At 38.9% G+C, this 15,563-nt stretch overlaps 1 protein-coding gene across 1 annotated transcript in view; it reads right to left on the bottom strand.

Moving 5' to 3' along the window:
- Positions 1–15,563, bottom strand: part of PDE4B (phosphodiesterase 4B) — a 45,777-nt gene that overhangs the window by 4,101 nt on the left and 26,113 nt on the right. Inside the window, exons 2-9 of the mRNA XM_055402000.2 lie at positions 14,875–14,968; positions 9,193–9,371; positions 7,435–7,533; positions 7,129–7,293; positions 4,926–5,025; positions 2,786–2,940; positions 2,550–2,672; positions 1,650–1,832 (exon numbers count right to left, since the gene is read on the bottom strand). Of these exons, the coding sequence (XP_055257975.1) occupies positions 1,650–1,832; positions 2,550–2,672; positions 2,786–2,940; positions 4,926–5,025; positions 7,129–7,293; positions 7,435–7,533; positions 9,193–9,371; positions 14,875–14,968 (1,098 nt within the window). The remainder of the gene's footprint in view (positions 1–1,649; positions 1,833–2,549; positions 2,673–2,785; positions 2,941–4,925; positions 5,026–7,128; positions 7,294–7,434; positions 7,534–9,192; positions 9,372–14,874; positions 14,969–15,563) is intronic.

Raw genomic sequence — 15,563 nt, 5'->3', positions numbered from 1 at the left:
CTGTTTGGAGGTTCAAATGGGATAATGTATATGAAAATGTGTGGAAAACCACACAGAATATCACATATATACCATACACCACTGTTGCTAATCAAAGGACAGTAGGTTAATTAATTAATTCTCAAATATCTTATTCTAATTAAGGCATGAGGATTTTGAATTGGTCTTAACTTAATGTGACGTGTTTTTATGGCATATTAGACTTACAGAGCACTTTTACAGACTTTAAATTCATTTGATTGGGTTTTTAAAAAAAGCAACACAGTGATAATTGCAAAGGAATTATATACTGATATTATAACTACATGCAAATTTGGGGGTAGAAAGTCGTGGAGAAAGAGGATAAACACTAACAGAAAACAGTCTGAATGATTTTGTGATAAAGGCCTTGGGCAGCCTAGAGACACGATCTGAATCATGACTGCCTGGCTCAGGTCATTTGCTTCTGAAAAAAATAGCGTCTCAGCTGGCCCTGAAGCCTAGTAAGGATATCGATACTTTCTAGTGCTACATATTTTTCAGCTAGGGGCATCTCCCTGCCTACAGTGTAATGGACCGCCAGCACAGAGGGAGTTCATAACTTTGGATGCAACCAAAAGATGTCAGCCTATTCTCAGAAGTGTAGATGTGACCTTGGATCTACAAATCAAACCCAAGTCTTTTATGTCTCCTGCCTTGACAGGTGGATTCTTTACCACTAGTGCCACCTGGGAAGCCCATGTGTGTGTGTGTGTGTGTATTTATATTTATATATATATATATATATAAATAAAGTATGCATATTTGGGACACAGCACAGGACTTTGCCCATGAGGCAGAAGAGACATGTGGGAAAGAGATTCTCCACCTCTGGTGATGGCAGTGAGTGTGATTCTGGACGCTATAAACAAGGTTCAGGAAACAAGGGGGAAGAGTGGAGGTCCCAGATAAAGACAGAGCTGGGGGAACCCTGGAGGGATGAGGTGGAGGAGATGGCAGCATTCGGTTAACTCAGTTGGATTTGCTATGGTCATAGACACTGATTGAAACTGAGGATACACCATCCAAACGTTGATGGGTTTTCTGAAGACCGCTTTATCTGCTCACTGGGAAATTGAGTGTAATGGAGAAGGCAAATGAGTCACGAGTATAACGAAACTACATAAGTAGTTGCTTCCTTATAATTTCACACCCACATATATGTGTGTGTGTGTGTGTGTGTGTGTGTATATATATGCTGCTTAGTTGCTCTGTTGTGTTCGACTTTCTGTGGCCCCATGAAATATAGCCCACCAGGCTCCTCTGCCCATGGAATTGTCCAGGTAAGAATACTGGAGCAGGTTGCCATTTCCTACTCCAGGGGATCTTCCTGACCTAGGGATTGAACCCATGTCTTTTGTGTCTCCTGCATTGGCAGGTGGATTCTTTACCACTAGCGCTGTCACCTGGGAAGACCGTGTATATGTGTGTGTATATATATACACATATATATTATACATATTTTATATAATATACATATTTATATAGGCATATTATATATAATATACATATTATATATATATTATATACCATATATATTATATATATATATGAGAAAATAGCTAGAAAGAGTCCTCCAGTTCAACCATCAGCAGAGCCTACAGAAACTTTAAAAACTTTATATTAGATACCTGGGATTTTTCCACGGAAGCTGTGTGCTTATCACACATGGGGCTGATCTCCATTCCCCTCTCCCGCTCTTTGTCTCCCTGCTGGAAAAATTCCTCCATGATTCGGTCTGTCCACTGTCGATACAATTCCAGGGACTTGGTGGGGTTGCTCAGGTCTGCACAGTGTACCATGTTGCGAAGGACCTGAAATCATCAAGTTTTGAAAATCCCATAAAATTAGGTATAAATACTACTAGAACATCTCATCCCTCTTGTACTAGTACACTTGGGACCAGACCCAAGAACATTTTAGTTGCATTATAATTATGGTGTTTGCACAAAAAAAGCAAGATTACAATGGTGCTGGCCAGAGTTGGTTATTTGCCATTATTAGTGTCCCAAAAGGGAAAATATGTCTTCTTCGATTGACAGTCATTGAATTTAAAAATTGGAAGGGACATGAGAGGTCAGATGCTGCTGCCATAGTTTCTTTTCCTCAGTTTGGAAAAAATGCAAAGAATTACTCAAAGTAGATGTCTTCATATTTTCCACTTGTGGAAAGAGGAGACCAACTGAGGGCAATTTGTATAACCAAAACAGACCTGACAAAGTTCAAGTCAGTGAGATTTATATCCAAACATGAGCTTTTGGGATCAGCAGTCACGTACACCCTATTACAATGAGATTTTGCTGTTTATTTTCAGAATTAAGCAACTCAATAAGTAGAGTTCTGTTTTTCTTTGTAAATTAGAGGATCAACTTGAATATCCATTTTCCTTTGCTTGTTTTTAAAATGAGCCTGAAGTTGTAACAGTAACCTAGGACATGCAACTAAGTGAATTTATTTGTTTTCTTTTTTTAATTGTTGTTTCATTTAGTTTGGTGTGGCTTTGTGTTAAATCAAAGGCTTCCATCCAATACCTGTATACGATCAGTATAGTTGTCCAGGAGAAGAACACCGGAACTCGTAACTTTCTTTGTTTCTACCATTGTCTTCAGGTCTGCCAGCAGGCTCATGTGTTTGGACATATCAGTTGCTAAGACCTGGGGTTAAAAAAAATGAAAAGAAAACTCTCAACAAACTCAGTTTATCAAGGAGAATGGATTTTTTCTTCCCGCAGAAGTAAGTGAGGATCACAGGGAGGCCAAAGTCTTACCATGTCAATAACCATCTTCCTGAGTGTTTGACGTTGCTTCTTGGTGAGATTCTGAAAGATGTCACAGTGTTCTTCTTGGAGCAGTTTGAAACCCACGGCAAGGTGGTGGTTTTCCAACACAGACTCATCATTGTACATCAAAGCAAGTTCTGAATCTAGTAAACAAAGAAAAATGATGATTTAATGAAAAGGGATACCATTCAAACAGTGACACGACCTCAGTATGAAATCAGAGCAAGTTCTCTCCAAATGATTTCAAGAACCAAGACCCTATATGTCATTTTCCCTTAGAGAAACAGTCTCCCTCTAAAAAGAGTCAGTGTCTTAAAAAAAAAAAAAAAAGCTTCTAGTAGATATTAGCATATAAATGTGCTTTTTGATTAAAAGTCATAGTATTTTTAAAATCCTTTTTCTCTTTTTCACTTCAGTTGAAGAATTTGACATTTTAGGTAAGGGCACTCCCAAGCAATTAAATCCTATTTTTATCTGTTTGTAACTTCATGTCTTCACATATTTTGTACTTCAGAAAAGAACAGAATGAAAATGTCACTAAATTTTATCCAAGGTATTACAATTTTTCACATTATTTCACTTTTTGATATATTTCCCAGCTCCGTCAATTGTGAGTTTTGGATTTTCGAAGAAGATAATGGTGTGAGTTTAAATTTTTACTTTACCCAATAATATAGCTTTTTGGAGCTTTTTATAAATATGGTAACAAAACAATAATTTTTTACAGCAATCTTGATGTCCCATTTTCTGCCCTAGGGCCCTATAATGCCAGAAATTGCATTAGCTGGACACCTAAACTATAGCTTCTAGCCTGCCTTTCACATAGAAAAATCACAGGCATCATTTGAACAGCGCCATGATCTCTTGTTGAGAACATGGTCATCAAACTAATGAAGACACATTTTCTCTGAATCAAGAATAATAGTCAAGTGATGATAATATGTTACTAGCAGTCAGTGCTATTAGTCATAAATCACTGTTTTACCTGTGCTTTGAGCTACATCTTCAGAAAACGTGGGGAATGTGGTCACTTCAGCACTCTTGCCGCGTTCATCCTGTGATCAAGGGCATAGATCTACAAGCTGGCTTTTATGTATTGTAATGTTGTACATGGCTCTGGCAGAAAGGCCATTTTTCTGAGTGAACTGGCCTATATATGGGATGACTCATGATGCCACAATACACCAGCTGATATAACCCACACAGACAAGTAGCTGCCCAAAGTTTATGTTCTTTCAATAGAAAAATGAGGTAAAATAAACAAGGTACCTTATACCTAGTCATTCAAATATTCTGATGATAAAGGATGATAAGGGATCTTTAACAACAAGTAGCTCCAACATTTCTTAAAACTGTCAGCACTTGATGCTAATCTTGACCACAACAAGATAACAATATTCTCAGAAGAGAAAAGTACTTAGGTTTTCAGCATTTAGAAATGCTGGGGAAAATCATGGGTTTTCATTACCATGGATACTTAATGTTTTGAGCATGATAAAATCTTCAAGTAGGGCTTGGGCTCCTAAGGTTGGATCAACCCTGAAGGTCACTGAAGTCAGACCAATCCATATTACAGACCAGTCCATAATCAAACCTATGCAGCTGGAAGAGAGTGTGGGAGACTTTTAAAGACCCAGCAGTCCACCCTGAATTGTAGAAGCCTATTCCAGTGCTTTTTATGGAGTCTTATTTCTATTTGGAGGCTCGCATGCTCAGAGCCAACATTTGGACCTGCTTCCTCTGTAGAAAGGGACACTTAATGGGTCACCATGCTCTCTGTGAGAGCACTGCATAATCCTGAAAATCATTACCACATTATTCCCAAACCTTTCCTTGTCCTTACTAGATAATTCCACATCAGTTACTCTTTCCTCACATATTGTATTTTCCAAACACTGAGTGCTTTTTATGGGTCCCCTCTTGACCTTTCCCAAGTTCTCCATGCAGCTCAAAATGATGTTGCTAGACTGGACACAGTATCCAGGAAAGGTCGAAGTAGTCTAGTGGAATGGAAGGATGACCTCATCATTACTCTTATTATTATCCATAATGAAAACATCAGGGGGAAAAAAAATGAAGCAGTGAATCATACAATTATCTTGAATGACTGTCCTAGTGGTGAACTCACTTGTGTTGATGAGAAACTGATTGGAGACTCCAGGATGATCAACGTCATGGATAGCAGCTGCAAAAATGGCGGCCAGAATTTCCAAATCTGTGAAGACGGCCTGCAGAGCAACATGAACTCACTGAATTCCATGTTTCATTAGCCTAGCCTGCTGATTCAGTTTCACACTGAGGTACCCCATTTCATTCATGTGGTTTGTTGATTTATATAATCTCTCAATATACTAATTCAATTCAATTAAATGTAATTCTGTCCATCATCACAAGGTCTCTTAATGTGCACATCAAGCCTGCAGGCCGTGGCTTGGGGAATGCTCATGGTAAAAGATCAGGTGGTACCTGATGTTTGTTTCTTGGATAAGTGGTACTGCAGATAGTGCTTATGTCACACAAGCACATATAGGTCAAAGAAGCAAGTCAGAGACATAAAAACCTTCGTATGTTTTCAGGCTGAGTAAGGCCAAATTCCAGATTTATAAGACTGCCAATAAGTTGTTTTTTAAAAACTAAACCTGTAGTGTGGTCAGAAGCTTTCACACATATTCATTCATCCATTCAATAAATACCTATCCACTCAGTGATTAGACAGAATATGAGAACATTTGTAATAAGTGAAACCTGATGACCAGTACTCAACTCCTGTGAAGCCTTCTCTGCCCCACCTGTACACAATGATTTAAGCTAGTATTTATTTAGATATAACTTGCTTCTAGCTAAAATGTCTTCCTCTGGCTGAAATGTCTTTCATCATCCTTTGGGGTTACTTACATCTCTGATGCTTCAAATCAAATTATGCACAGACACATTGAACTCTTCCTTCTTTAAACATCTGTGGCACTCACAATCAATTTCTAGCCATACAGTGGTGGTGATTTAGTTGCTAAGTCGTGTCCAATACTTGTGACCCCATGGACTGTAGCCTGCCAGGCTCCTCTGTCCACGGGATTTCCCAGGCAAGAATACTGGGGATCTTCCCAACCCAGGGATCGAACCCAGATGTCCTGTATTGCAGGCAGATTCTTTGCTGACTGAGCCACCAGGAAAGACCCAGCCACACAGTAGTAACAGCGATAGATAGTTGATAAACAGTGTTGTCCCACAGTGTGATACTTACACAGACATAAAAATAATATTGCTTTTTTCCTTCAGGGAAATAAAACAGTCTTAACTTCTTGGATTTCATTTCTCAGAATATATGGAATCCAAGCAATAGAGCAGGGGTCAGTTTAATCTTTCTTCACCCTCCAAGCTGAATCTGCAAAAGTGGTCTGGGCTAGGGCAGAGACAGTCCCTTCCTGGGTGAGCCTGCACATTTTGGAAATACCTAACCACCACTGCCATCTGTCAATGGAGAGTATGGCCTGCTGGACCCCTTGGGCTGCATATATTGATATATACAAATGTACTGTCAGTGAGGGAAGCGGCCACAGCCACCTTCTAGCAAGATATCAGACAAGATAGAATGCTGTCTCTATTTGCTTCAGCATTATTAATTCCTCAGTTCTAGATTTTCAGTTACTTTTCCTTCAATACGTAGAATCAGTTTTATGAACTCTTAGGAGAAGAAGCCTATGGATGCTTATTACTAATAGGAACTATGTGCTTAGTCACTAAGTTGTGTGTGACTCTGTGACCCCATGGACTGTAACTGACCAGGTTCCTCTGTCTATGGGGATTCTCCAGAAGAATATTGGAGTGGGTTGCCATGCCCTCCTCCAGGGAATCTTCCCAACCCAGGGATTAAACCCAGACTCCCATATTGCAGGCGGATTCTTCACCTTCTGAGCCACCAGGGAAGCCCGACAGGAACTATTGGTAACATTTTATATTTCTGTGCTATCTCTCACAGTGCCCGGGATGGTGTGGGTAGCTCAGATCAGCACATACAGACTATACACTAGATGCCAAACTAGACACTTGTACTAGGGACACAATGAAAGATAAAGCTCCCTGTTACCTGCTTGATAATTATTTTTTCAAATGTAAAAGAGGCAAAGGAAAGGCTACTCTAATACCAGAAAGCAAGTAGAAATGTCATCCATTTATATGAATAACCTGATTGATACATGTTATACATAATAAAAAGAGCCAGTTCAAGTATGAACTATCAATCATATAATTAGATTATTTCTCGATATCATACCTTCTATGGTACTTTTTAAAGAGGATGGGCAAGGTATGCAAAACAGATTATAGCTACTCACATCTAAAGCTGGCGTAGAAAGAAGAACATGGGTAGACTGGGCCACATCAGCAGCATGTAGGCTGTTATGGTACGCCACGTCTGCATGGTAATGGTCTTCCAAAGTCATCATGTAGGTAACAAAGGTGTCAGATGAGATTTTGAATGTCTTCAAGAGGTCTCTTTCCTGTACAGCAAAATGGGTTAGAAAATAAATAAGTGGATGTCCCAAAATGTAGAAAAGCCAAATCAGAAAGTTAAACTGGGATGGAAAAAAACCATAAAGAACATCCAATTGGATAACCAACATTCACTCCTGTTTACTCACCTGGAATATGGCATACATGATGCATGTTAGGGGCCTATTATGTGAATATCCAGCCACGTTGAAGATGTTAAGGCCCCATTTGTTCAGGTCTTCCAGCTCCTGTCATCAAAATGAGAGAAATTTAGAAATAAAAACACTGTTGTTAGCAGGCCTCATTGTTTTCATTTATTTTGGGGGCACAAGTTGACTAAGTCTATAGAGTATCTATTTAGCGTTCCAGTTACATGAATATTTGAAAATGGAATTGTCTGGGAGGTTGCGTGTCCTCTTCATGCTAGTTACACAGTTTTGTATATATTTTTCAGATGAGGGAGAGTGTGTGTCTATTTGTAAATTTGGCTGTCGGCCTATAATTTTTCTGTCATGTCAGTCCTCAACCAATGTTGCTTTCAGAATGAGTGATTAGAGGTCATCCTAGCCCTATTTCCCTATAGCTCCCCTTCTCTGCTCACTGGTCTATCAGTAACAACTAGAAAACAATCTCAGTGAGAAAACTCCTCTGCCCTTTGGTAATTATCACTGAGAACCAGGTCAAGGAGACTTAGCTGCTAGAATGTGTGTGCTGCTGCTGCTGCTGCTGCTGCTAAGTCACTTCAGTCGTGTCCGACTCTGTGTGACCCCATAGACGGAAGCCCACCAGGCTCCCCCGTCCCTGGGATACTCCAGGCAAGAACACTGGAGTGGGTTGCCATTTCCTTCTCCAATGTGTGAAAGTGAAAAGTGAAAGTGAAGTCGCTCAGTCGTGTCCGACCTTAGCGACCCCACGGACTGCAGCCTACCAGGCTCCTCCATCCATGGGATTTTCTAGGCAAGAGTACTGGAGTGGCTTGCCATTGCCTTCTGTGAATCAACCCTAATTTAGTGTAAAAGGTCATAAAGATGCTAGTCACCCATTATCTTCTAGAGCTTCTGGGCTACAGAAAGACCTGGAAAAAACATCATTCCATCCTCTGTTGTGGGATTAATCCAAAATTATCTGATTAAAGGAGCAATTTATTCTATTATTAATTATTGCCCAGAGTAAGTAATACAGGGGGAGGAGGGTATGGCAACCCACTCCAGTATTCTTGCCTGGAGAATCTCATCGACAGAGGAGCCCAAGTGGGCTACAGTCCAAAGGGTTACAGAGTCAAACATGACTGAAGTGACTTAGCATGCACATACTAGGGATACAGGCTTTCCGTAGATTCTTGGCCCGATATATAATCAGCCTTCTTCTGATGACATCTTTCAGCTGCCCCCTCACTGAATGTTCATTTGATCTCATTTCATATTCTCACAAGGCTGAAAAGTCACCTTACACAGCCTCCGAGAGGAGGTATGAATTCTTTCTGAGCCTTCCTCCACTACTAGGGTTTAGGCGCAAGAGTCAATGCTTTCAGTTTCTCTCATTTCTTCTCCAATTCTGCCAATCAGTGCATATTTTCTTACTGATTATTGGCATACAGTCTCTGAAATATTCTCTGGGATAATTCAGTTCTGCCTACTGCCCTTACCTTGGATTCTCCTAATATGTGTTCAACAGGATTCTCCATTTGTGAGTTAATGGACCCAACTCAGGGCAAAATCTGGTCTTTTGGTATAAAAAAAAAGGGTCTTTAACTAGGTGTACAGCAATGGAAAAAGAGGGTACATCAGCCTCATCATACTATTTAATAATAAAGCAAAAGCGACCACTACCATCTTCTAGTAGGAGGCTTTGGACATCTGTCTGTTGTGAAGCAGCGGTACACGTGCACAAACCCAGCTTGCACACACCTTGGCTAGATGATCTTCATTTTCCGTGTTGACTCCAAAGCGTGAGATGCTTGTATTATTTAAGCTTGAACTATGCATCAGTTTTTTCACTCCGCTTATTTGTGTCATGAGCTGTTGCTTTTTCTTTTTCTCCCTGTCTTTCTGGGTGGGAGATGGAATCTCCACGTCATTCTGTTTGTCTGCAATAACAAAAAGAAACAATAGGTTTTTCAGTCTCTGCGTGCCAATGAGGACCCCTGTGTGCCAATGAGAATCACTATGTGCCAGTGAAAACCCACTGCAATATTCAAAACAACTTCTAATGGTCCGTCATGGATAGCACACCTTAGGAAGGGCTATCCTAGCATAATCTCACTCCAGGACAATCCTGTGATAGGTGATTTAATCCCTAAAGTGGCAAACTGAGGTCCAGAGGAGCTAAATCACTTGTTCAAGAATGGCAGGTGGAACTCAATCTCAGGTCTTCTGTTTGCAGGGTGATTTGGGGGAATTACACTCATACACTTTCAAGGTGTGACATCAACAGTTATATGTAAATTGCTGACTAAAATGAATAACTTGTCTGTGTATATAATCAAAAATGTTCATGTAGCCAAGCCCAGGTTAATAAAAACAGGCTTTATGTTTTGCTCACTTTATTATATTTGTATTTATTTTTTTAATTTAAAAGATCCATATAACTGTAGCTGGGTTCAGTTTAGATGAGTGGCATATATATTAGAAAAATGAATGCTTTATAATCTTTGAAAGATTACTTTAAAGCTTTGGTTTATTACAATTTGAGGTTTAGACAAAGACTATACTTTCAGTATTATTTCATGCTTTGCGTCTATGAATCCCATGAATAAATAATAATAATGCCTCTCATTTGTAACAGGCATTACATTTATTAAAATATGCATATTAAATATTTATAATCATCTCATTTAATCTTTTAAAAAATTCTGCTACAACAAGATAATAGGAGAGCTAGGGTTAGTGAGAGAAACATATCTACCTGCTCAGAAGCTCTTTCTTCTATATCATGAGATTAAAAACATCAGCAATCAAATATTCAATTTCACTTCACAGGGGGATGAATGGATCCTGAGAGTTCTTCTGCAAAAAGCATCAACTCTCTCAGCCACAGATATGCCTGTGGGTACACCAAGGCTATCATTTATTAAAGCGCTTGATAGCTACGTCACTGAACTAAATGAGACTCTGTGGCTGAAAGAGTTAATGCAGCTTCCAAAAGTTCCTACATTTATCTCTACTTGTTTCAGCGAAAATGAATCCAAAGACAACTTCCCCATTTGAAAATGACACGTTTCCAGATGGCCTGCTGGGATCTAGACGATTTGCTTTCAACTCTGGCAGCTAATGGCATAGTCACATGTTCTCCCTAGAGACCTCCGCCTGCTCACAGGACCCTGTGGACAACTCATCAAAGCAAAGGGTGTCCAGAGACAGACGCGGAAGCACCTGGCTGCAGGGCTTGAGCAAGGGTTTTCTCTATCCCTGGAATCTCAGTGCTGTCTCTGGGTGTCCCCCAACTCCTCGATTCATCAGCCTATGACTCTACCTTACGGAGGAATTTTAGTGGTCATCGTGATTAGTTTAGGGCTTTCCAACATGGTTCAGCATCACCCAGGGAACTTTTGAAAAATACAGACTTATGAGCCCCACCCAGTCCCACTGAACCAATTTTTTAAAAAAAGCTGCCCAAGTGACTCTGATGGTCAGAGCCAGGTTTGGGAACCAATAATAATCCCACACACTCATTTTTCAGATGAAGTCAGCAACTTTCCCAAGCTCAAAGGGCAATTTATTCAACAGATATTTATTTTGCAATTACCTTGTTCCAGACAGTGATTTAATAGCATAGAACCCAGGCCCCTTAAGGTTCCCATTAAAATCTCTTTCTGGTTTTTCAGTCTTTGGCATAAAACTATATAGGGCATTATTTTTGAATTTACTTTTCTCCCTGTCACCTCACTCCTAATAATGACTATTTTTGCTAAAAGGCTACTATAGCCCCTGCCTCTCCTAATGTCATTCTTTACCATTCTGGTTAAAGAAGCTGTTGGCGTCTTCTGTGCCAGTGCAGATACAAAAATCTGTAGTGAAACTAGCAGCTTTTTCTGTGTTTAATTAAAGATTCCCTGCAACAGCGAGTCATTGAGCCAAACCACTACTCTGTCTGGAATGTTGCAATAAAGAAGAAACCCATTACCCACAGAGGATGCCATTTTGACATTAATGGGTGTTTCCCTATGCAGGCATTGGAACAACTGATGGGTTTCCCTACTCTGAATTTCCTCTGTTAAATGCTTAGCCAGCGCCATACGGAAATAACCCGAAACATACACTCAAAGGATCATAATAAACACTTCGTGCATTTACGTTTATAGAATGATCAGATTACAATGGGGAAACAGGGGAACTGTACAAAATAAATAAGTAAATAAACAGAAGCAAGAAATGGTCACATCAAAACTCTGATAATGACATCATTGGAGGTGCTTTCTTGGCTGGGTTGCAGCATTTAACCCTGCAAAATTCCTAAATTATTTTTCAAGATTTTCAAGATGTAGGAAAGATTTTCAATCCCTGAAAGTAAGTCGGGGATTTAAAGGGGTGACTTTACTCTGTAGCAATACTAACTAAATTGTAATATCACATCTAAGGATCTTGCTTTAATCTATGCTCCTTCCCCGAGTCCTTACTTCTTCTTTTACCAGCAACTTGAACCCATTATCCTATATCAGCATCACAGAGTGCCTGCACTGATTGTCTCTCACCTGCCTTTCAGGCTGTCCATCTGGATACCATCCTCTTAAATGAAACAATACAAATTTCACAGAGCCCTGCAGTGGGGATTTCCCTCTATCCTGGCTGACATATTGTAACTTTCAACCACTCTTATTGCGATATTGCTCTTCAAGTTTAACTGTAATCAATAAGGTCTTATAATTTTATACTCTTGGAGCTGTGCTCTAAAAGCCTTTTATATTACTGGAAGTTGTTAACAAAATGTTTTATCGTTAGGTACAGCAATCCTGATTCCCAAAGACTTTTCCCCAAAGAATACATCTATTACTTAAAGGTGATTTTCTTCTATATGTTCTGACAGCCTAATAACCTTCTTTCCCAAAGAAATGACAGATATTTAGATTTAGGAGTTAAGAGAGCAGAGTCCTAATTCTGACTCTGGAACATTTTAGCCAACAAATTAATTTGGTCAAGCTAAGTTGTCTTCTGTTCCTCAGATCTCTTTCTTGGAAAATGAGGAAACTAGATGAAGCCATTAAAGTCCCTTTCAGATCTGACATTTTATGAAGAAGACTTCACAGTCCTCCAGGAATACCCACCGTGCTCAAAGGACAGAAACTAGAGTTCCATGTCTTGCACTTGCTATTTGGAAACAAAGTTTGTTTGTTTGCTTTTGAATAGTATCAAACTATAAGCCTACAATCCATTCCAGAGAGTCTGGGTGGCCAGGTTTGTCTTAGTAAGATGATAAACTCCACCCATACCAGAGTCACAGAAAGATAGAGCTGGAATGGACTGAGGATATCATCTACTCCAGTATTCCCATTTTACAACTGAGGTAGCTGATGAATCTTTTGCTTATACGATGGACTTTTTTCTCCCTAAATTTTCTGAAGAATATTTAAAATTTTTATTCATCTGTCTAGTTTGATCAGGTCTACCTTGTACATGCACATATTCATGTATACAAATGCACACACAAACACATGCTCACACTCAACCCCCTGCAAATGCTAGGTGTGTAAGGACTGAGATTCTAACAGCCTTCCTCAAATAACCTGCTCTTGATAATTTAATTTTGGAATAATGAGAAGCCAGATGATAAGCTTTCCTCAAGAGATACGTCTCAATAGCAAATGAAATATTCAACAGAACTGACAGTTCTTAGTTCTTGAGATGCAGTGTTGAGACTGAGAATTCATTTTATTATCATTTCAGCTTTCTCACTTGATAGCCTTTGATGCTAAAATGAGAATAATTGGTATACTAAAATATTCTCATGGTCCTTGGCAAGCCATTAGTGAAAGAGGTGACAAGTAAAGAGGACTGCTTAGGTGCAACCTTGGGTGATGACATGCTCAGAGACTTCCTGCAGCTTTACTCTAGTGCTCAGAGTCTCTTTTAAGAAGACAGACAAGCCTTGGTATCTTAAATGCAATGTTTACAAAAACAAAAATGAATTCTTGCACCTACTCATTTTATTCTTCTTTACCATAATCATTAACCTATAAAATGTCTCTAAAATAGCCCCTAGGTTATGAAAAATGATTGGGTGTTTCACAGAGCAGAGTATATTTAAAATGGACAGGAGAAGATGCCTGTCTTCAAAGGAATAAAGTGGGAATAATGGAGAAGATAAGGATCAGTATATAATGCTTTCTGTTCAATTAGATTCTAGCTCCTCTTGGAACTAGGCTATATGAAAAAATCTTTTCTTTGTTCTCTGACAAAGGTTGTTGCAACTGCTGCTGGAGAAAACCACATACTGGAAATATGCAGATACCACATACTGGAAATAGTTGGAAAGGCACTTGTCATTCACGCCAGTGCCCACTGGCCACAGAGAAGTGCTGAGAGCTTTGTATTAGGCTGATCAAAGATTGATCTACTGATAGCAAGAACTGCTTTCGTGTTAGGGAAATAGAAATGTTTTTTTAAAAATAAAACCAGAAGAGGTATGTGTTTCCATAAGACGTCCAGGCAAATGTTCATTGATGTAAGGATATGTAGCAATGCCAAAAAGAAGAGGGGTGTAATGTTTAACTGTAAGAATAGGTCATTTCTCTGGAAAATGGAATTCTGCTAAATAAGCATAGTGCAGTGGTAATTGAAAGTCAACAGGATCAGAGTCTAAATGCTACCCATTCACTGTGAAATACAGATTGGCAGATCCTGAAGGCCTGATTTAAGAAAAATATGCAATGGAATGGCTTTAAACACAAGATTAGAAATTCCTAGTAATCAAACAGGATGCATGACAGTAGTCACTAGGCATGGCTGCAAACCCTTCCTGTCAGTGCCATGTTTTAAATACTAGCAATGTGAAGGAAAAGGATGAAAGGTAAGTATGAAATCAGGGAGATAAGCACGCTGCTTGCAGAAGGCCAGCTCTTTCAGAGAGGTGATGATTCTTTCTGCCTTCCTCCAATTTATCTTTAAGAAACACCTTAGCAAAGCAATGGTCAAATAGTTTCCAAAGCCTATTATCATGGGTCAAATCACCTTTTGCTCAGAGCCCAGTTATTAAAAGAATTGAAAGAATACCACATCAGACGAGCCAATTGGAATTATCCCTAAGGTTTGGATGATCACAACCCCCACTCCCACCCTTTCAGAGGTCTTGACAGAGACCAAGGTGGGTGGGTAGACAGAGTGACCTGAGGTCTATATAAATTCAATTAGCCCATAATAACCTTCTCTCTTTGATGGATATTTTAATTCATTTTTTTAAACAAAACCTTCCTGCTTTCTTTTCTTTCTTTTTTTTTTTACCTTAAAGTTGTCTTCAGTTCTTATTTTAAATGAATTATTTGCTTTTCTGTGACTTAACCCAATTCCAAACTCACATAGTAATATTCCAAGATAGGTTGCAGAAATGAATACTAAAAAAACTCAGTTATGGAACAGTTTTCTTGGCAAATATCTTACCTAAGAAAGTATTTGAAATGTATTCAGACACTTGGTTCCCTGATCGGCTCATTTCTGAAAGGTGTGTCAGCTCCCGGTTCAGCATTCTTTTGAACTGTTTATAAAGAACAAAAATGTATTAACCACCCCCAAAAATAGGAAATTATTATTTTAGATGCTTCCACTTTATTAAGAACCAAGAGACTGGGTAAGCAGATATCATTAGATAAATAACTCTGTTTCTACAAAATACAATATCCCCTTAATGTGAAATTGTTCCAACGTCACCTGACAAAAAAGAGGTTTTCTTTTCAAGATTATGAGGGTTCACAGTCAATTTGTTCTCTGTATGAATGTGCCCAGTAAATCGCCTTTCTTTCAAAGTGAAAAAAAAAAAAAAAAGAGGTTTTCTCAGGATGTCTTAGAATTAATATCTGATTTCTTTTGAAGATGTAAACATAGGAAAAGGAATTTTAATAGAAGTTAAGATAATTTCACTTGAAAATGTAACCACATTTTAAAATTAACTCTATAATTTAATAACCTATACAGTAAGAGGCGATTAAATGTGAAAAATTTAAGGGAAAACAAAAAAAAAGATAAGCATCCTTTAAAAATAGAGATGAGTAAAACGAACGGGTTAAAATACAGCACAGTCTATTTAAATACAATGTAATATAACATGCATGTCCTTACTTCACAATAAGCCG

Source organism: Moschus berezovskii, chromosome 4 (genome assembly GCF_049115385.1).
Source record: "Moschus berezovskii isolate FMDL1 chromosome 4, NW_MosBer_1.0, whole genome shotgun sequence".
NCBI classification, from domain to species: Eukaryota; Metazoa; Chordata; class Mammalia; order Artiodactyla; family Moschidae; genus Moschus; species Moschus berezovskii.
Note: the sequence above shows the minus strand (reverse complement) of the source record. Positions and strands in the feature narration are given on the sequence as shown.